This window comes from Trichoderma reesei (genome assembly GCF_000167675.1).
Source record: "Trichoderma reesei QM6a unplaced genomic scaffold TRIREscaffold_12, whole genome shotgun sequence".
NCBI lineage: Eukaryota > Fungi > Ascomycota > Sordariomycetes > Hypocreales > Hypocreaceae > Trichoderma > Trichoderma reesei.
In genome coordinates, this window is record NW_006711159.1 from 375,867 (window position 1) to 394,693 (window position 18,827).

Genomic DNA, 18,827 nt, shown 5'->3' on the forward strand with positions numbered 1-18,827 from the left:
CTCCTTTATGTTTGCTTGTCCAGCATTCAGGCACAGTAACATGAAGGCATCAACGCCGACGCCCGGGCCCCTTTGATGGCGCTCCCGAGTGCCGCCAAAACGTGTCCGAGGCCACTAAAACGCGCCGCTTCCAGGCGTCTCACGCAGTGAAGCAGGCGCTAAAACATTGGATCCAGTTGCAGCCACTCAGAGGTCTCGACTCCCCGCATTTGGCACTGATCCTGAATCTCTCCCACCAGACCGTTTTCTCTTCCCGTGGCTAGGTATTATCATATTTCTCTCCTCGTCCTCTTGCATCTCCAACTGGTTCCAACTCTTCTCGTCCGGCCTGTCGGGTCAGCGGCAATACCTCCACTGCATAGTCACTGCCCCCGTCAGCTATTTCGAGGGCGCCTCTTCCTCCTATGTTTGGGCGGGAAGTGCCGGCGTCTGATAGGGTTCAGGTCCCCCCCCCATAGGCCTCGACCAAGGGCGGCCGGGCCAATGCTGCAGCCCGAGTCTGGCCAGGGCCGGCACTTCTTGGATCCGAGTCGGGGCAATTTATTTCGAGGCGCAAAGTGTATCAGCAGCGCAGGTGACGGACCGTCGCGCGATGGGTTTGGCGCTTTGGCTTTGACGGGCGTGAGAAGCCCAAAACAGGAGAGAAACAAGATGTGAAACAAACGGGAAACGGGTGAGAAGAGATGGCGGTCATGGTGGTGATGGGGGTTCGAGAGGTAGCTGCTGGGCTCTGCCAACCGGGCGTCTCCCCAGTCGAGTCAAGAGATCGTGGGGAAGAGGCCAGAGCCCAACACTGCTGATCGACATAGCAATCACAGACTCGAAAGCTGGATGACATCAGTCTTCTTCCTGTCCAACTACAGTACTACCGCATCAGACTCCATAGACGGGCGCTGCATGAGCGGGTGCAGACTTCTGGAGCCCATGCCCGCGGCTAACACCTGGAACACGGAGCCTCGACGAGCTCCAACACCGGAGCCTCTTTTCAATGCCCCTTTGGCTACTGGTTGGAGCCACGACAGACACTGGACGTTCCAGCAGCAGGCAGGCAAGCGAGCGAACGAGATCCCAGGAGACAACCGCTAGGCCCCCCCGGTGGCGGTGTTAGTCCTTACAGGTGGCTTCTCACATGGAACGTGAAGTTTGCTTTCAACAACCAAGCCCTCCGTCTTCCCAATGCCAAAGAGACACCGCCATGAAGCCCCCCTTGGAAACCCCCTTCATGCAGACAAAGACACCCAATCTGAGATCGCAGTCGTCTCAGCTGGAGGTGAGGGAGGTTGCCGCTTGGCTCCGGACGATTTAATGGTCAATGCGACGTTCAACTTGGGACGCCGCTCTCCGGATCGGGGCAAAGCGGCCCTCCTTAGCAGCTCCATATGGCCTTGGAGAAACAAGTCTGGCAGGGGCATTGCTTGTCTTGTACATACATACTACTACATACTCGACAAGTCGATGCCACCAGCCGCCCTCACTTGCAATATACGGGGTAAGGTGCTTAGTCGTGGTGCCTGTTCTAGCTCCTCCGGGAAACGGAAAACATACTGCAGCATCCAGGTGTTTCTATAAACAGATCTTCGAGGCGTCAGCGTGCTTGGTCAGGCCCGGCCAGGCCAATCAATGCCTTGCCAGCCCTCAACCACACGCCCCCTGCGCGTCTCCGTGAAGCCCCCAGTTACCGCCTGACTTGCCCAAAGTTCAGTCTCGCCCGTACTCAAAAGTTGTGATGAAGCTCGATCTAGCACGGAAACAACGGAACCCATCAGGGGGAGGGGAGCAATGTGCTGCGTAGCGTGAGTCCAAAGTCGCAGGCTGGTTTATTTCCCGGCAAGCGTTTCGGGAACCTGGACGGACGAGGCGCGAACTTGGGTTTCAATCATCGGGCGCTATGCTGTGCTTCAGGCCCTCCTTGGGATGGGGAGACGCTTACTATATGCTGCTGGGACGACGAGGAATGGGAGGGTTCTTTGTTGGGATGCATATAAGCCCATCACACCCTCAGCTTCCGTGGTTGAAGCTTGACATATCTATCGCCCAAGCCAGACAACCACAATCCACCCGAGTATCACCTCCAACTTCTATAACAGACATCCTCCTGCACCCCTTTCCAACTCTTCCTTTGAACAATCTTCTCGAAACACAACCAAACAAACAAACAACCGCCAGGATGCTCTTCTCAACTCTCGCCGTTGCTGCCCTCTCCGCCGTCGCCAGCGCAAAGACGATCCGCGTCGACGTCGGCAAGAGCGGCCTCAGCTTCTCCCCCAACGACATCAAGGCGGACAAGGGCGACGTTCTAGGTATCCTCACCAACACACCCTCGTTCTGCCCGTTGTTCAAGTCATCATCAACTAACAATGCCTTTCCTAGAGTTCCATTACCACGCCATTAACCACTCCGTTGTTGCTGCCGACTTTGCAAAGCCGTGCCAGCCCAAGGCCTCGGGCGGCTTCTACTCGGGCTTCTTCCCTACCTCGTCCGGCGAGAACGTGAGTCTCCCCCGCCATTGATGGAACACGTATCTGGGTGGAACGACAAAAAGAGCAAACTGACTCTCTCCGTGTCTGCAGAAAAACGTCTTCCAGGTCACGGTCAACGACACCACCCCCATCTGGTTCTACTGCTCCCAGACCGTCGGCAACCACTGCAGCGCCGGCATGGTCGGCGCCGTCAACGCAAACGCCGACAAGACGCTGGCCATGTTCAAGTCTGCCGCCGAGAAGGAGAGCTCCAACCAGTCCCCCAGCAGCGGACCCTTTGGCGGCCGCATCCTGTCCGCCTCGGCCGCCACCCAGTCCAGCGGCAGCAGCACCACTACCACTGGCTCTCCTTCTGCTGCGACCACCACCAACGCTGCCGCCGCTCTTGGCTCCGTCGGCGGCATGGCTCTGGCCGTTGTTGGTGCTGCCGTTGCGTTTGCCGTCTAAATTTGATGCTAGAGGAGGGGGGAGGGTTCCATGATGGGCGAAGTTGTGTGAAATTATATGTATACGTCGACATGTACGATGTGTCAACGGTTTGGTCTCCGGTGTTGGTTCTTCATTTCCTCTTGTTTCCTTGTCTTGTTTGTTTTTGAGGAGAGGCAGCGTGCCGAGAAAAGCCAAAACGATAATGTCTTTGTCCCTGCTGCGACTGGCCTCATTTTCTGTTATTATACCAATTGGTCCGGGCGAGATATATATATATATAGAGAGAGAGAGAGAGAGAGACGGGATTCAACACAAGAGCATGACTCTTGATTTTACATTCCATATAAATACGCAGTGAATAGCAGATGTGAATCTGGCTTATCGAGCATTTGGATGATGAACGGAACCCCTTGTTGAGACTAGATATCTAATAAATGCTTGCTGATATGATTTGTTTCAGTCCGTTTCAAAGACGTCGACATCGTTTTGGCCTCGATTCAGCATACAGTTTTAGCGCCCAAGGTACATGTAAACGTCGATACAAGCGGTGGGGCTGCAGTCCTAGCCTGACAGTGAACCAAGATGCTGGGGGGGAAAAAAGAAGAAAAAAAGAAAGAAAAAAAAAAAAACAAAGCTGATTCATACGCCACGGCATGTCATCATCGCCGCTCATCAAAAACTTATAGACACGCAAAACATCATCCCAACTTCATCAACCAGCATCATGGGCTCACTCAGCAGAGACGAAGACGCACTCATCCCTCCCTCACAGTAAGTCTCTTCTTTCCCCCGTCTCATCAGACATCAAGACACATCAAGTTTCCCTTGCATGTCTTAAGAAAAATCTCCATCAACCGCTGCAGGGTAAGCAATGTGACTGAAGAGATGCTAATGGACAAATCTCCCCAGTCCCCTCAAGATCTTTGATGCGGCGAGGAGGGAGGATCGGTTTCTCTATGCCTGTGCGCCCATGGTGCGCTACAGCAAGGTAAGAATTCGTCATATACCTACCTTGCCCTCTCTTTCTCTCTCTTATATGAGTTTACTTAAAAAGGGACTGAAAAAAAGCTGATTGTTTTTTCTCGAATCTACATGTAGCTCGCCTTTCGCCAAACCGTACACAAGTATGGCGTTGATCTATGCTGGACGCCCATGATTCTCGCCAAAGAGTTTAACAGGAATCAATTCGCCCGAGACAGCGGTACGCCTTCTCTCTCTCTTTCTCTCTCACACTCTCTCACTCACATGAAAGCTCACACAATCACCACCACAGACTTCACAATCTCAACAACCGGCATCCAACCCCCAACCATCGTCCAGTTCGGCGCAAACGTGCCCCTGGAACTCGCCCGCGCGTCGACCCTCGTCGCGCCCTACGTCTCCGGCGTGGACCTCAACTGCGGCTGCCCCCAGTCGTGGGCCTGCGCGGAGACGCTCGGCGCGGCGCTCATGAACAAGCGCGAGCTGGTGCGTGACATGGTCGTCGAGACGAGGCAGCATCTCGCGAGGGATGGATGGGCCGTCGGGCTGGAGAAGGATGTGGACAGTCCGAGGGGCAGGAGCGTGAGCGTCAAGATTCGCGTTCACGATGATTTGAGGTGAGTTCTCTGATGATGGAGATGGTGATGCATCACTGATCTGAGAATCACCGCCATGAGAGAGAGAGAATGAAGCATCTCATACATTGTCCAGGCTTGGCCTCTTTCAAAACGATACATTAGCTAACAGTAGACCCCTTCCCAAGGCGAACAATGGACTTCCTCGACACCGTCATCGGTCACCCCCAGAACCGCCTCGTCGACTGGATCACCATCCACCCTCGCACCCGCCACACCCCCTCCACCACCCCCATCCGCACCGAAGCCCTCGAGATCCTCACCGAAAAGTACTCCCGCACGCTCCCCATCCTCCTCTCCGGCGACGTCTTTGATCTCGCCGCCCTCCCAATACGAGCAACCTCTTCTCCCACATCATCTTCTTCTCCTTCCACCATCGTCCCCCCTGACCTCGCCACTCTAACCCTCAAGGAAGAAAATCATCCCACAAGCACATTCACTTCAGACACAGACACAGATACAGACACAGCAGCAGCAGAAGCAGCAAAAGTCCTGCCAAAGCCCAGCAACACGAACCTCGCCGGCTTCATGTCCGCCCGCGGCCTCCTCGCCAACCCGGCCCTCTTCGCCGGCCACCCCCGCTGCCCCTGGGAGGCCGTCGAGACCTTCATGTGCAACGTCGCCCGCTGTCCCCTGCCGCTCAAGCTCGTCGTGCACCACGTCCAGGAAATGTGCGGGCCGGGCATGGGCGACGACAAGACTGCGCTGCTCAACAAGAAGGAGAGGGCGAGCTTCGTGGACTTTACAAACATGGCGGATCTGATTGACTTTTTGGATGAAAAGATTGAGGAGCATACGGGGCAAAAGGGGGGCATGAGGAGAGATTTGTAGGTAGACAGTTATCAACCTTTGAAGAACGCATTGAAAAAAAAAAAGGATATTAAAGGAAAGAAGAGAAGATCAAAAGAACAAGACACAGGATAAAGCATCTACGTTATTACTTAGTTTTACCCCTCCTATATAGATTATAAACCGCTCAAAATGCCCTGTATGCCCGCAGATCCCGAATCGTCCCTCTTCTGCACAAACGCCTTGAAATCCGCCTTGCTCAGCTTCCCCCTGACGGAGCTCGATCCGGGGGCCAGCGTCCTGACCTTCTCCCGCAGCGCCTCCGGCCCGACGATGAAGAGCGACCCAATCTCCGTAAGCATCTCAATCGCCGTCTCGACGTCCTTGGCCAGCGGCCACGCCCGCAGCGTCGCCACGTACTTTGCAATGTCCTGCGTCACCATCAGCCCGCCCGTCGCGTTGACCTGGAAGCGCTTGAAGTGCTCAAACAGCTGCGCGTGCAGCACCTGGCCCAGCTCGCTGAAGAACTTGTCCGCGTTGTGCCCGTCGACGGCCTGCATCGCCTGCTGGCTCGCCCGCGCCAGAAACGTGCAGATGTGCAGGCACGTCGCCGTCTGCAGCGACTCCAGCTCGCCGTCCTTGGGCCGGAAGTCCTGCTTCTTCTGCGTGCCCAGCGACTTGATGACCCAGTTGACGATGACGTCGATGGAGATCTTCATGATGGCGTTGGTCTTCTTCTCGATGGTGTCAATGGCCATCTTCTTCTGCGCCTCCATGCTCTTGCGCACCGTCGTGTTGGACTCGGCGAGTCGGATGAGCACCGTGCTGATGAAGCGTTCCATGAGGCCCGATATCGTCACACCAGCCCGGATCGGCGGTAGATATGACATGTCCGGCTCCGTCTTGGAGTTCTCCAGCAGGGTGGCTTGATAGTGTGCTGCGTCCAGCGCAGTCTCAATGTAGACCTGGCCCATGTTTGTGAGCAGCAGGTTGAGCAGTATGTTGACGTCCTTTGGCGTATCCAGCTGAGAGCCCAACTCGAGCACTCTCTGAACACTCTCCGCCAGCCATTTCAGCATCCTCTTGGCGTTGGCCACTGAGAGTATCCCGTCCTCATCGGATACTTCAATCTCGTTGTCATCGTCTTTGTCCTGGAGGCCGGCAACCCGCAGCATCATCGCCTTTTGGGTGGCCGATAGGTCGGACGACTCGAGACGCTCAAGATAGGCGTCCTTGGCAGACTGTATGAGCTGTGTGCCCTGCTGGGCCAGGGACGCCATGAAGCTAGACGGCGCCTTCTTCCGCCTCGAGTGGAAGAGGTTAAACTTGAAGAGCAGAGAGCCGTACAACTCCTCCAGGCTCTTCTTTTCCCGGTCGATATAGACACTTCCAACGAGGAAGGGGACGAAGAGCTCGTCCAGCTGCTGGTCCAAGGCCTGTGCAATCTGCGCCGAGCAAGGTTCTGGGTGTTCAGTCAAGCCGTGCATCTTCAAGTCTTCCACCAGGGAGCCGATGTAGCTTCTTGACGAGTGTAATGACCGGAGAAAGGCCAGAGTAGAGACCGATTCGGCCTTGTCGAGGACCTTTTCTAGCCGCTGCTGTATAGACTGCTGGAACACGCGCTGAATGAACTTGATCAGCACCGTCTCGTAGTACGGGAACGCCCGCTTGATGATAAACGACTCCTCTTGCATCACAATCTTGACCTCGTCAATGAGCGATTGCAGACTGGGCTCGATCCCAGGCGGCTCCGCATCCGGGTCGGCCAAAGCCTCCCACATCTCCCCGTCGGCTGCCATCTCGTCGCTCATCAGCTGATCCCTGTCGATGAAGAACTGATGCTGGTTGACAAAGATGGCAATGACACTGGCGCCTCCGTTGAAATCGTACAGCACCTTTGCGCACTCCCTCATGTCGTTGAAGTTCTGCCGCCTGTAGCTGTTGTTGAACTGCTGCAGCAGATCCTGCTCCAGCGTCTCGCAAAACTTTTCGAGGATCTCTCGCGTGTTCCGCGCCCTGTTGGTCAACGTGGCGAAACTGGCTATGCTGGCCCTGTTGCCGTTGCGTGTTCCCCAGGCCAGCGGGTCGAGCTGTTGGCTGATTCTCATGAGTTGACGGGCAATGACGGCGCACCGCACCTTGTTCTCTGCGCCGCCTTGCCGCCTAATGTCTTCCAGCGACGACAGCAGGCCGGTCTCGCTGAGCTCTGTCCAGCAATTGATCAGGAAGATGGTGTCCTGTGCTCTCCTCCTCTTCTTGTCCAGGTCGTCCAGCTTCTCTCCAATCTGCACGGCAATGTTGCCTCCACTATCGGCCTTTCCGTCCGCGCCGTTGGTGCCGTTTGGGTTTAATGATATGTCCAGAGCTTCGAACGATTCCATGGTTTCGTCGAGTTTCCGGCCGAGGGTATCGAGGGTCTGGTCGTGCTGTATTTCGGCCCGGCGCACTTGGGAAAGGAGTTCGGACTCCTTCTCCTGAAGCTCATCCCCAAGGACGGCAAGCTGAGACAAGGCATCTGCGAAAGCTTTCAGTCAGCCAACGCTCCCATTTCTGTTCCGGCCCCCTCGCCCCGGGCGTCGCATCGCATGCCATACTTTCAAAGCTCCTGATCAGCGGCTTCGGGTCAAAGGTGGTGGATTGTGACGGTCCCGAGCGACGGGCAGAGGGCATAGCACTCTCGGCCAGACTGTCAACAAAGTCCCTGACTATGAAGTCCTTGTTGGAAAAGTCCTCGAGGGTGAAGTTGGGGCCCTTGGGGAAGATGCTCTTGGGCCCGCTGGACCGGTCCATGGTTGGCAAGCGGCAGGGCGAAGGCGCATCAGCGGGCTACATGTATGTCGTCTGTCGAGGGAGATGCGATGTGCCGTGATGCTTCAGTCAGTCGAGGTGCATCTGCCGCGCTCAGTCGTGCGACAATCCCGCCGAGGCCAGAGGTGCCGCGTTGCGTCGTCGCGAAAAACGCCCGTCAGTTGCTTCACTGCTGAATTGTCCCCTAAGACGTGACCTCCAGTTGCTGTATGTACAGTACTAGAAGCTGTCTAGAGGCTAAGGTACTACTAGGTATGATGCCTGAAGCCCCGCCACGCCACTGCTTTCCAACAGACCTGCCGACTGCGCCACACAATGTCGTGGCTGGTGCGGCCACTCAGGAGAGAGGACACATGCAAATCCCGCCAAAATCAGGCTTACAAGCTATTATTACTGGGCGCTTGGTGCTAATTTGTTTCGCCCAGAGACAAGCAGCAGCTCATCTGCTTCGCCTCTCTTCCCCCAACCTTCTTCTCCCTCCCCAGCACTTCTGCTGCATGGACACGTCGTCAGTCTCCCGCCTCGATTCGCCATAGCGGCAGCTGCCACAATTCACCGGTGCGCAGCTTTGTGTCGTCTTCCTTCAGGCCAACATCTACCGACCGACCTACCTACCTACCTACCTACTAGGTACTACTACTACTTTACATCCTACATACCTGCGGCGAACCACCTAATCGTTACATTGACGGCATTCCGCTCCCAATACCTACTCCACTGCTTTCACTCAGTCAGTCAGTCTTTCGAGGCTGCCGAGATTCAGCATGCCCATCTCTGTTCGGGATACAAAGGCCTACAGAGCCGACGAAAGACATGGCCATGCCCTTCTTACCGAGGCCCAGAGGCAGGCCATCTTCAAGGTACGGGCATCTTGCGGCAGTCCCAGCTCAACGGCAGCAACTCTGACACCGCGCGCAGGCTTCGCTTCCCGCCCCAAACGATGGACCGGCCGGCATGAACAGCAAAGGCGCACACGTTCAGCGCAGATCCCGGCTTGGAGTTAGACGCTTCCTGAAGAACCAAGTCTTCGTCTTCGTCTTCGCCCTCATGCACGGCATCTTCTCCCTATACATCAAGTCGCGGCAGACCTGGCACGGCGTGGCTTATCAGATCTCCTCGATACTCTACTATCACCACGCCACGCCGCAGTACATCCGACGGGACGTTGAGGGGCTGAACAAGAAACCCAAGCATCTCAGTGCCATTCTGAAGACCGAGGTGGATCACAGGGCAAAGACTGATGTCGATCGACTGATTGAGGAGACGGCCGAGCTTGCAACGTGGTGTGCCTGCGCAGAGATTCCCATGCTCTCCATCTACGAAAAGTCAGGTAAGCGCATCTCTGGAAGCGAACATGTTTCAGTCTCATCAGAAGCTAACATGGCTATAACAGGAGTCTTGAAGAAGCACATGCCTCGAGTCTACGAAGCCGTCATACAAAAGTTCACCTTTTATTTTGGTGCTGAACACCCGACCCTGTCAGTCACCTCTCCCCACAGAGACGACTTCCCCACGCGAATGCTTGAGGAGAGCAAGCACGGCCATCTACAGCTCCACCTCATCTCTTACCAGGACGGCCGAGAATCCATCGTCGACCTCACGCGAACCCTTGCGGACATGTCACAACGGGGCAAGATTTCCCCGCGAGACATCTCTCAGGAGCTGATTGATGCCGAACTCTCAGAGGGCATCCTCCCGGAGCCGGACCTGTTGATCCTCTTCACCCCTTACGTCGAGCTGTCGGGCTATCCGCCATGGCAAATCCGATTGACTGAGATCTTCTGCCTGCAAGACAACGAGACGTTTGGCTACCAGGTGTTCCTGCGAGCCCTGAGGAATTTTGCTTCTGCTCAGATGCGTCGTGGGAAATAGATCAACTCGAAGAAAAGCCTTTGCAGATGTCCATTTTTTTTTTTTCATATAGATCGATGTATTATTATTCCTAACTTTTTGATGAGGGCTTCCAGGGCATCATAGCGCCGCTCGCTTTGTCCCAGCGATACACGGGACCACTCCCGACATTATAGTTGTAATAATTTTCCGTCCCCCCTTTGACCATGGCCCTTCTGAACGTAATGTTGATTCTGCCCCCGTCTTCTTGGTTCTTCCCCGTGCGCTTCGGTATGGAATGAAGCCAGTTGGACTGTGTCTTGCCTCGCATAAGTATCATGTCGCCGCTATTCAGGGGGAACTTCAGCGTAGGCGACTTGGAAGCTGGGGTTTCGCCTTGGCCTGCCGCAACTGGTTTATGCTTCATGAGAAAGTCCCGTCGCGCGCCCAACGAAAAGGAGGCAATGGCAGGATCCGGGCCAAGGAACCTTTCGTCATCGCTGTGGAATGAGATGCTATCCGCACCCGAAGAGTAGTAGTTGACCAGGCAAAAGTTGAACTTGCACCCCGTAGCCGCCTCGGTGGACTGGCGAAGGTCGTCGAGGCATTTAGGGATGGGTCGAGGGGGGTATTTGTCGTAACGTCTATCTGACGAAACCTTGACTCCTGTCATTGCGTCTACCACGACGCCTTCTTTGTCGAACTTTGATGTTTCGTCAAGACCAAAGACTGTAGTCCATCTTTTGCATCCGCATATTAGCTAATGACCTGCCCAGCGCTGAGTTGGTACACAAAGACTTGCCTTGGCGTGCGTATCTGCGTGGCAGTACCCCCTCGTCTTATTTGATACTCTACCTTGTAAAACGGTAACTCTGCTCGTAAGAACTGGAAAAGCTGGCGTGCTAGATAATCCGGCACATAAGGCTCGAAGTAGAGGAGATCTAGGTCTGGCTCATTGTTGACGGTCCGAGGAGGCCGAGCTGGTAGAGATGACAGCTCTTTGCTTATAGATGCAGGAAGTTCGGCAATTGGGAATGGGTAATTCGGATGGTGAGTTTTGAGAATCTGGATGCTTGTCAGCGAGGTGAGGGAGGATATTGTCTGGTATGCAGAATCTCACTGTTTCATCTTGCTCTTCCGGAATGATTGTTCCTTTGGTGACATCGCTACGGGACCGCTTTGGAGGAGGTCCAAAGAAGGCGTCAATTGTTCGCTTCTGTGACATTCTCTTCAGACAATATCGCGCACTTCTTGTCAAGTTCAACATTACAAAACATGTATAGTAAATGAAGAATTGAAGTTGTGGAAGATCGAAGCGCGTTCACATGCCTTTGAGAGCATAGATTTGTGACATCACCACCATCTCAGCCTTGTCACTCAAAGCTCGCGCCACAGATCCAGCCCCACTCGGACCCTGGGAAAATCAGAGATGTGGCGGTGCTACGATGTACGTACTCCGCACGCAAAATTTCAACCACCGCAGCCTTGCAAGCCCCGGTCTCACGAGTGAGTAACCTGTAAAGAAAGGGCACTTTTCTAGTCGACATGGAGGTAAGTGGTCAAACACCTTGATATACCCATATCATACAAAGACGAATCACTAATCATGAGTCTCATATGGAATTCTGAAAGGATTCGGATAAGCAAGTTCTAATGAATCTCTTCCGAGCCCCTGCCGCTGCCAGAGCTGCCAAAGTGCTCGACAGATCGCTCTTTTCCAGAACGCTGCCGACGGCTGCGGCTTCAATACGAGACAACAGGCTCATTTCAAAGTACCGCAAGCAGCTTGAGAAGACCAAGGAAGTGTTCTCACTGGATCGGTTTGACGTCTGTGCTGCGGATCCAGATCCTGCTCTTGCGGCGCAGGGGAAAAAGTGTCTTGTGTTGAAGCCGCATATCAAGCCTGACGGTACGTTTACATTCCCACGTTGACATGACCTTTTCTCCTCCCAATATCATGAGAGATCGAATGCTAACTCATATTTTTCAAGTACCGGAGACATGGAGCCCCGTGCTGCAGGAGGCATCGAAGCTGGGGGACCTGAAAATTGTGCCTTATGATGTGCACATTGGCTACGACCTATGGAGTTACCGTATGAGATGCTTGACATCGTCCTGGCATGTAATACGAAGATGGGTTCTAACTCGTGTAAACAGTCGATGTCATGAGGTCAATTCTGCCAGAAGAATTACACGGAGAGATTCCCGTTGGCTTCAACACCGCTGGTCATGTTGGTGAGTCATCCCCTTCATCCTGGTATAACCTGTCCAAACAAGCTCACCTCTTGAAAGCTCATCTCAACATCCGGGGCCAATACCTCCCCTACAAGCACATCATTGCTCAGGTCATAATGGACAAGAACCCCACCATCCGCACCGTCATCAACAAGGTCGACAACGTCGGCACAGAGAGCGAGTACCGAACCTTCAGCTACGAGGTCTTGGCCGGGCCCGACGACATGCTCGTCGAAGTCAGCGAGGCCGGATGCACATTCAAATTCGATTACTCAAAAGTTTACTGGAATACGAAGCTCGGCACAGAGCACCAGCGGATCGTCAGCTTGTTCAAGCCTGGCGAGGTCGTTGTCGATGTCATGGCTGGCATTGGGCCGTTTGCCGCTCCTGCGGGCAAGAAGGGAGTCTTTGTCTGGGCAAACGACAAGAACCCCGAGAGTTACAAGTACCTTACAGACGTGATCAAGCGGAACAAGGTAAGCAAAGACTCTTTCCCCCTCTCTCATCCACCATCGTTCACCGGACTAACGTAAAGATGCAGGTCTCGGAATTTGTCAAACCCTTCAACTACGACGGACATGACTTCATCAAGAAAGGCACCGACCTGGTTCTGGAAGCGTCCCGCCGGGGAGACTGCGCCGTCATCCCTCAGAAAGCATCAAGGAACGCCCCAGGCCCCCGTCCGGAACCCATCCGGATCCCCGTCCCTCCCACGGTCTCACACTTTGTGATGAACCTTCCTGCCTCTGCAATTGAGTTCCTGCACAACTTCCGCGGTCTGTACGAGGGCCACGAGAAGCTTTTCGCCCCCCACACCGAGGCGAAGCTCCCGCTCATCCACGTCCATTGCTTCGCCGTCAAGGCGGACGACGCGACTCCCCTGGACGACATCTGCCAGCGCATCTACAAGGAGATTGGGGTGCTTCTCACGCCGGGTGACGCGGAAAAGGACGGCCAGGTGCTCATCCACGAGGTCAGGGACGTGGCTCCCGCGAAGCGAATGTTTTGCGCGAGCTTCCGTCTCCCGTCAGAAGTCGCCTTTGCTCCGCGATCCTAGGACCGATTATTATTCCCCCTTGAAAAACACCACCGTTTCCAGAGTGTCGGGTCTCTGGAACGCAACCGGCCCTACAGTACGCAAGGGTGCAAAACGCCTCATACACTGCTTAGGCTGCAACGAGAGGAAGAAGAAGAAGACGACGACGACGACGACGTACCCTCGTACTCGTACTCGATACAGGGCTCACGTCGATGCCCGCACGGAGCGAGGTACCTGTGGTCTACAGATCGGCAGCCGCAAAAGAGGATGAGAACAAAGGAGGGGGGGAGAGACGCGGATATGAACCTTATCTTGCCAAGGAGGACGGCTTGTTGGTGGGCGCCGCCATGACGACAAAAGGAGGCGTTGAAGCCGGACTGCCGTAACAAAGTCTGAGAAACCAGCGCCGTCTCCGGTTTTTTTCTTGCATCTGAAGTTTTTTCATTCCCCCAAGATAAGCTGGCTGGTTCCAGTTATTTTTTTTTTTTTGTCCTCCTCCATGTGCCAGTCGAAACCATGATAATGCAAGTCCTCTTCGCGCCCTGCATGTTTGGTCGAGAAACAGTGCCTCTTTTTTCTCACGCTATGGCGAAGCGCATTGCATTCGGAAGCTCCAAAAGCTAGCAAAAAGCTCTGTCTTCTTTTTTTTCTCTCCTTTGATGGATGCAGCGGAAAGCATAACTTGGCGATTACTCAATGGCATAATATGCTTGAACTGCGATTTCACATGAGTCTACCCGTCAAGGTACGCTAAGGGGGGGTTTGGTGGACAAGAGACTGACAGGACAGGAGTCTGGCATCCCGCATCATCTACACCGACAAATTGTAATATCGTAGGTATATACTAGGAGCTGAATGTATCAAGGCACCGCTCTTTTTTTTTTTTTTTTTAAGTCAGATATCATGAGATCCCACTTATCAGGGCTATGCATGGCGTGATGATTTTCTGTTCTTGGGGACGAGCAACAGGAGCTTGGGTTACCCGGACGAGAATGGTTTCGGCTGTCGCGGTCATCGTTCAGGGCATGGAGGCGGACTTACTTCAGCCATGTATGTAAAAAAAAAGAGAGAATAACTTCTGACCCAGCAATTGCTCGTTTTGAAGATGTGATGCTAAAAAAAGAGCAAGCCAAAAAAAGCCAAGGGCCAGCGCCAGATACCTGCCCATGTATTCATACTTACCAATCCATGTGCATTGTCTCATGGACTCAAGGTATGGATGAGCAATACTCACCTCTTGCATGACTTGATATTGCCCGGCAAAGATATGAACCACCCGACCTCAACTCACGACATCATTCGACTTTTTCCCCCTCCATTTCAACGACCGCATCACAGAAAACGCAAATGAAAAAGCCATTGATATCAAGAATGGAAAAGCAGCAGCACTGTTACAGACGTTCAGCTTCACAGCAACCCAAGCCATCCATCCATCGTCCGTTTCGCATCGTAATCTCAAGCCACTCCACAAGCCACTCACCCGCACAGTTATCTCCTCATTGTCTCTCTCTCTCTCCTCTCTCGCATGCCAGCCATTTCTCTCGCATGTACCCCCACCGAAAGCAAAACAACGTCCTTTTTTTCGCCACCGTTTCTGTTGATTCTAGTTCGATCTTACTTTCTGCAAGCAATTGAGAGCTCGGTAGGGAGAGCACGTTGGCGTGAGATTTTACGCCGCGACTTGTACAAGATCAATTGCTCAATGACGGGATAGGAGACAGCAGAAGAAGCGAGTTAGGGGCCGAAAAAAAAAGAGAAGCGAACCTCGTTCAAGCCCTCTTCCTTATCCGAGGATAGTGAGGCGCGATTCTGGGCTTGAGCACATCACACCTCAGGAAGCCCATTCGTCGAATTTGTCTGGTGATGAAGCTGCTATTGCACCATACCTTACCTTACCTACCTTACCTTACCTTACCATACGACTGTGAGGTCCGAATACTAATCAGTACCTGTACCTCGTCTGCGGCACTCAAAGAGCTGCCCCCCCCTCTCCTTGTGCCATGGAAGACCACTGCATATAACGCTCCCAGCATATCCATAGATGAACACGCAAGAGGCAGATCTTTCAGCCTCTTCCAAGATACATATTGGAGTTCGAAAACCTACGCAGCAATTACAAGGCTTATGCGACCCTTCAAGGTCATGACGCAGAAAGAGGAGAGGAGCAAAGGCTCTGCCAATCTGCCACGACACGATGAAAGAAAGGGGAAAAGGCAAAGAACTCAAAAAAGCTTGGTTCTGCGCTTTCATCAATAGAAATTGACCTCTCCCCAAGCTTCCCACACCCGGGAGCTCCCCGGTGTGAAGGTATAAGTACAAATCTTGCATACCAAGTCCAAGGAGTATCACATATTACCGGTATAGCAATTTTGAAAATTTGACACGGGGTTCGCCGTGAGGAGACATGAAAGTTGAGCAAGTATCGAGACTGATTCCTAGGGCATCAAAAACAGGTTTTGCTCCTGCTACCTCTCCTTTGGTCGTATCCCTCCCTCCCTCAAGCACGGATCAAGCAGGAGGGAGATAACAAGCAAAAGAAAAGCCACCCTTGCAGCGTAGTAATTCTTTTGTAGTAATCCCTTTCCCCCCTTCTTCTCCCCTAGCTGGGTGGTTATCTGTCTGGCGGAGCAAATGTTCGTTCTGCACAACATGCAGCGCAGCCGGGGTTCGAGATAAGGTGCCGTGCCTAGCTTGCAACAACCATGAAGCAAGATAGGCAACAAAACACCCCGGATTTGCAAATAGCCCGGGAACTTCACACCGCAGTTAATATATTTCTGCTCTGACCGGCTGCACAATGCAAGGGCTAATGCACTCTTGTGTAACACATCTACATCCAGGAGGTTACATTCCATTCAAGCCTCCGTGGATGTTTGCAGCTGCCTCGTCTCGTGGACAGAGGACATGCAGGGAAGAGCGGACCTTGAAAGCTTTTGTTCCGTCGCCGAGGCCGGGATACTACCTACTTACCTACCTATTCCGTGAATAGGTAGATACCTCGTGAGATGACAATGCGTGATGTGCTCCCAAGCCAATTGATATTGACAGAGCCAACGCAGGCCCAAGGGGAAGGGGATAGTCTATCGCCGAGTCAGCTAGCAATGGACCGTCACTCTGCTCCATTCCAGCCAGCTCTTTTCATGAAGGTAGGTACGGAACGGGGATCGCGGCCGAGCCGGGCGGCGCACACACAGTTGCCGTAGCTTCCTCGCTCGTACCTTGGTAGACACTCTTGTGACAAAAGGTAAATTCACAGTGACATGTCTGAATGGTGCCATTGGACCTCATGCAACCGATATCACTTGTCAACCGGCCCCATCTCTGTCCTTGAACAACAGGGATCTGGAAAACCAGAACCGAGATGTGAAATGTGATGAAGGAAAATTGTGTGCTGGCAAAGCGCAACAGCTTCGGGGCCGTCTTTACTGTACGAAGTGCTTGGTCAATATAAGCTAAAGTGTATATCGTAGTATATACCAGTAGTACCTAGGCAGTCAACGGCCCAGCGGCATCAAGATGAGAGAGCCAGGGATGTGCGGCAGACGATGGAATATGCATTACAGCTGGCCGCATTCCGTATATTTGCCTCTCTGTTTGACGAAGCGACATAGTATCGGGTCCTGAATTAGCTCACATGACAAGGTGGCTGTACCTTGGAGGTGCGCCAGCCCTTTGGAGCCATGGTGTTGACATGATGGTGTTGGGCCATGATGTCTCGTACTGCTGCTACCTCTCGTATGCCATATTAGCGAATCGTGTCAGCACGAGTAACCTTCGCTCCGCAGGTGAAGCTTCCCAGCCTGTCCAAAAATCCTGCAATGCCCCCTCTCACTCGACGAGGTTCTTCAGTGCTGGCAGTGGGGCAAGGAAGAGGCGGGTCGAGCAGGCATCTTGCTGCAGTAGAAGCTGTGCGGGGAGGGTGTAGGCCTTGTGGTTGCATACATACACGTACTAGATGTAGCAATTCCTCAAGGTCTCGTCCGTTCAATGTCCCGGCAGAGGGCGTGGTGCCATTCTGTCTTGCATGTCCGACCACTCGTACGCCCCCCTTTCATGGAGTCTGTGCCGCGATAGAGAGCCATCCTGCGGGGCGCTTCCAATCGCTTCTGGCCAGTTGCCCCTCTTTCAACATTTCACGATTCATATCCCGTGGAATCCTACTGTGTGCATGAGCAGCATTCGACCTTGTGCTTGTGCTGAATGTCAATATTGCAAGTAAAGGAACCGAGGAGCTGTAGGAAACGTCCTCCATCATGTTGTATCGACCAGGCATCGGAACGATCGGGGTACAGGGTGCAATGGCAACCACAGTATCAAGTCAAACGGCGAGATGTTCAGCTTTCGGAACTTTTTCCAAGTGAGCGTAGCAGGGTTGTATCGAGCATCAGGAAGCTCCTCGCCCAGCGGGGTCTTCTGCTGCGCTGACTTTCAGTGACCTTAACTCCTCGAGCTGGAAGCAGCCGCAGATGTTTGCCACCGCGCTATAGCTGCAGCTCTGTGATCAGGTGTTGGTTGATGAAACATACCTAACACATAGTAGCTGGTTGAATGAGAAGGACGCAGCTGCCGTTATCAACGTCCTCAAGGCAGCCGTTAACATCCCTGACGGCTGCACACTGGTTCGACTCGTGGATCCCTGGCGGGAGTGCTGGGGAGAAGCCGGGGCGTCGTGAATTGTGGGGGAAACAGGCTTCGGTGCCGCATAGCCAGGGGGCTGTACGCTAGCCATCCCACCACGATGCAGCTTGATAGGCCGTTGACGACTGCAGTGGTGACTTGGCCGCCCAGAGGTTATTCCCAAAGCAAGGAAGCTTCTCAGCAAGCGTCTGCTTGACCGTATGATGCCGCGTCGAGGAGGGCAAGGCGTGATTGGCCGCGCAAAGTTCGTGGCAGTGGCCTTTGGAGTCACAATCAGATGGGAGCATGCATCCGGATTCCAGTAGCTCCCTTGTGGCTACATATCGCTTGCATCACCATTAGGTGTCTGTTTGAGAGGGGGAGCCCGTGTCGAAGCGGTGTCCAGGCAGACAAATCAGATGTGAGTAGGGGGGTACGGACGAAGGAGAGAATGAATCAAGAAGGACTCCCAGCCGGTTTTTTTCATGACGAAGCTGTAACCGTTGTAATGGTGTCACCCAGGTACTAGTGCGTAATGAAGTGTAAGATGGAGGCCCTTGCAAAGCATAATATACAAGTGTGTACGAAGACGTAATAGTTGGAGCCGAAGGATTGCTCTTTGGGGCTGAGAAATGCTTGTTCGAGGCAGGGGTTGACTTGAAGAGGTAGTAGGTATCAAGAAAAAGAATCGAGATGCTTGACCAGCTTGGCCTGGATATCAAGGCCAATGCATGTTTCGGCAGCAACTTCAGCTGCTCTTTCCTCAGAGTGTATAAACGACGGAACGTGCTCACGACGTAGGTGCTACCTGCCTTACCGCGTTACATAAGCCGCCTGAACGTTGTGGTAGAAACTGGAACCGAAAGTTCAATTTCATCAATCAATCAGTTTTTGATCGTCCAAAGCATTTCCTGTACCTTAACTACTAATAGGCAAATCACTGTCAGGACTGGCGCACTTTCATAAGGTATCCGAGATATGTAC

The 18,827-nt window shown here is 53.5% G+C and overlaps 6 protein-coding genes across 6 annotated transcripts; 4 read left to right on the plus strand and 2 right to left on the minus strand.

The window, feature by feature from the left end:
* Positions 1 to 2,167: 2,167 nt before the first annotated feature.
* On the plus strand, positions 2,168 to 2,927 carry TRIREDRAFT_63416 (uncharacterized protein; the record flags this gene model as incomplete). Its single annotated transcript, XM_006966227.1, has 3 exons — positions 2,168 to 2,300; positions 2,371 to 2,489; positions 2,571 to 2,927. The coding sequence occupies 3 exons, from the start codon at positions 2,168 to 2,170 to the stop codon at positions 2,925 to 2,927; spliced, it is 609 nt and encodes a 202-aa protein (XP_006966289.1).
* A 701-nt stretch (positions 2,928 to 3,628) lies between these two features.
* Positions 3,629 to 5,356, plus strand: TRIREDRAFT_71649 (uncharacterized protein; the record flags this gene model as incomplete). Its single annotated transcript, XM_006966228.1, has 5 exons — positions 3,629 to 3,680; positions 3,819 to 3,897; positions 4,008 to 4,110; positions 4,183 to 4,507; positions 4,654 to 5,356. The coding sequence occupies exons 1-5, from the start codon at positions 3,634 to 3,636 to the stop codon at positions 5,354 to 5,356; spliced, it is 1,257 nt and encodes a 418-aa protein (XP_006966290.1). The 5' UTR covers positions 3,629 to 3,633.
* Positions 5,357 to 5,490: 134 nt separating this feature from the next.
* On the minus strand, positions 5,491 to 8,104 carry TRIREDRAFT_122410 (exocyst, sec10 subunit; the record flags this gene model as incomplete). The annotated part of the gene is made up of 2 exons (XM_006966328.1): positions 5,491 to 7,829; positions 7,909 to 8,104. 2 exons carry the CDS (start codon positions 8,102 to 8,104, stop codon positions 5,491 to 5,493), a joined length of 2,535 nt encoding a protein of 844 aa, XP_006966390.1.
* Positions 8,105 to 8,886: 782 nt separating this feature from the next.
* Positions 8,887 to 9,994, plus strand: TRIREDRAFT_63507 (uncharacterized protein; the record flags this gene model as incomplete). Its single annotated transcript, XM_006966229.1, has 3 exons — positions 8,887 to 8,982; positions 9,041 to 9,452; positions 9,516 to 9,994. The coding sequence occupies 3 exons, from the start codon at positions 8,887 to 8,889 to the stop codon at positions 9,992 to 9,994; spliced, it is 987 nt and encodes a 328-aa protein (XP_006966291.1).
* Positions 9,995 to 10,064: 70 nt separating this feature from the next.
* On the minus strand, positions 10,065 to 11,177 carry TRIREDRAFT_63869 (uncharacterized protein; the record flags this gene model as incomplete). The annotated part of the gene is made up of 3 exons (XM_006966329.1): positions 10,065 to 10,692; positions 10,803 to 11,017; positions 11,073 to 11,177. The coding sequence occupies 3 exons, from the start codon at positions 11,175 to 11,177 to the stop codon at positions 10,065 to 10,067; spliced, it is 948 nt and encodes a 315-aa protein (XP_006966391.1).
* A 428-nt stretch (positions 11,178 to 11,605) lies between these two features.
* On the plus strand, positions 11,606 to 13,244 carry TRIREDRAFT_63419 (uncharacterized protein; the record flags this gene model as incomplete). The annotated part of the gene is made up of 5 exons (XM_006966230.1): positions 11,606 to 11,861; positions 11,944 to 12,045; positions 12,110 to 12,187; positions 12,245 to 12,663; positions 12,729 to 13,244. The coding sequence occupies 5 exons, from the start codon at positions 11,606 to 11,608 to the stop codon at positions 13,242 to 13,244; spliced, it is 1,371 nt and encodes a 456-aa protein (XP_006966292.1).
* Positions 13,245 to 18,827: the final 5,583 nt, after the last annotated feature.